The following is a 1,636-nucleotide window of genomic DNA, read 5'->3' as shown; positions in this document are numbered from 1 at the left end:
TTCACATGAGAACTCACACAGGTCAGAAGATTTATGAATGTCTGTATTGTGGAAAAAGCTTTTCTTATAAGTGTAATTTTAATAGACACATTAGAATTCACACAGGGGAGAAGCCTATCTCCTGTACAATTTGTGGCAAAGGTTTTAATGTAAAAAGTGGTTTGACTGAACACATGAGAACTCACACTGATGAGAAGCCTTTTGAATGTCTGTCGTGTGGGAAAAGCTTTTCTTATAAATTTAACCTTAATAGACACATCAGAATCTACACCGGTGAGAAGCCTTTCTACTGTACAATTTGTGGCAAAAGTTTTACTATTAAATGTAGTTTAACTGAACACTTGATAATTCACACAGGTGAGAAGCCTTTTACGTGTCAGTCCTGTGGAAAAAGCTTCAATTCTAAGTCTGAACTTAATAGACACATCAGAATTCACACAGGTGAGAAGCCTTTTAGATGTGTATATTGTGAAAAAAGCTTCAATCAGAAATGTGATCTTGATGCACACATCAGAGTTCACACAGGTGAGAAGCCTTTTACTTGTCCATCCTGTGGAAAGAGTTTCCTCTCTACGTCTATTCTTAATACACACATCAGAATCCACACAGGTGAGAAGCCGTTCTCCTGTACAATTTGTGGCAAAAATTTTAGCCAGAAAGGTAGTTTGTCTAACCACATGAGAATTCACTCAGATGAAACAACCTTTTCTTGTAAGACCTGTGGAAAAGGCTTCAATCGGAAATTTAATTTTGATAGACACATTAGAATTCACACAGATTAAAGCCTTTCTTCTATACTATTTGCGGGGCGACAGTGGCTGAGGATGAAAGAGTTTGCCCTGCAACTGGTGTGTTGTCAGTTCAAACCCCGGCTCCGACTTTCAGTGACGTGTCGTACTGATGGCGGCTAGAGGGACTAGTGGCACCTGAGTGTGTGCGAGAATAACTGAATGGAGTGTAAAGAGATTTGGTCCATCCTCTGACTTGATAAAGCGCTATAACAACAGGCCATTTACCTGTACAGGTTAAAGTTTTATTGGAAAAAGTAACTGGACAAGGCACGTGATGGCTCATGTGAGAATAATTTTTCATCCATGACACATGAAATTCAATCATAAAAAGGGAGATTTGTTGCTTCTAATAAGAAGTCACAAAACAGTGATGCCATTTTAGCCTCACAAAAAAGGACACCTTAAATGCATTAAGCCTTAAAACTTCAACATTCCTCAGAGAATCTCTTTAACTGAGATTTAAACGACCTCTCCCCTTTTTTTTTGCTTATTAAATGTTTGCACAGTTCTTAGATACAATAATACTCTGTGATTGTTAGCTAATAAAGGTACTGTTGTATTTTAACCCGTGGCTTTTTGTGGTTATTTTATGCAATCGTTTATTACTCAGGCTGGATTCACTCTTCTTTTAGCAACATTCAAATGAACAGAGACGGATTTATCTGCTTGGTGATTAATAACTCTTCAGATAGGCATACTCTAAATTACTAAATTGGTAAAGGGAACGGGATTTTAAACAGCCAGCCCAGGAGTCCAACCTTTTATCTAAAAGACTAAGAACCCTGGTTGGTATGTAAATTACAGTTGTAATCATTCAACTAATAATCAATTGGTTTTACCCTTGA

The 1,636-nt window shown here is 37.5% G+C and overlaps 1 protein-coding gene across 1 annotated transcript; it reads left to right on the top strand.

The window, feature by feature from the left end:
• Positions 1–5: 5 nt before the first annotated feature.
• LOC107099797 (gastrula zinc finger protein XlCGF8.2DB-like) lies at positions 6–1,571 on the top strand. The gene has a single exon (XM_015398063.1). The coding sequence runs from the start codon at positions 6–8 to the stop codon at positions 780–782; it is 777 nt and encodes a 258-aa protein (XP_015253549.1). The 3' UTR covers positions 783–1,571.
• Positions 1,572–1,636: the final 65 nt, after the last annotated feature.

This window comes from Cyprinodon variegatus, unplaced genomic scaffold (genome assembly GCF_000732505.1).
Source record: "Cyprinodon variegatus isolate N-32 unplaced genomic scaffold, C_variegatus-1.0 Scaffold909, whole genome shotgun sequence".
Lineage (NCBI taxonomy): Eukaryota > Metazoa > Chordata > Actinopteri > Cyprinodontiformes > Cyprinodontidae > Cyprinodon > Cyprinodon variegatus.
Note: the sequence above shows the minus strand (reverse complement) of the source record. Positions and strands in the feature narration are given on the sequence as shown.

Excerpts from the sequence above, each read along its gene's own strand:
- LOC107099797 (XM_015398063.1), top strand. The coding sequence starts at position 6 with ATGAGAACTCACACAGGTCAGAAGATTTATGAATGTCTGTATTGTGGA.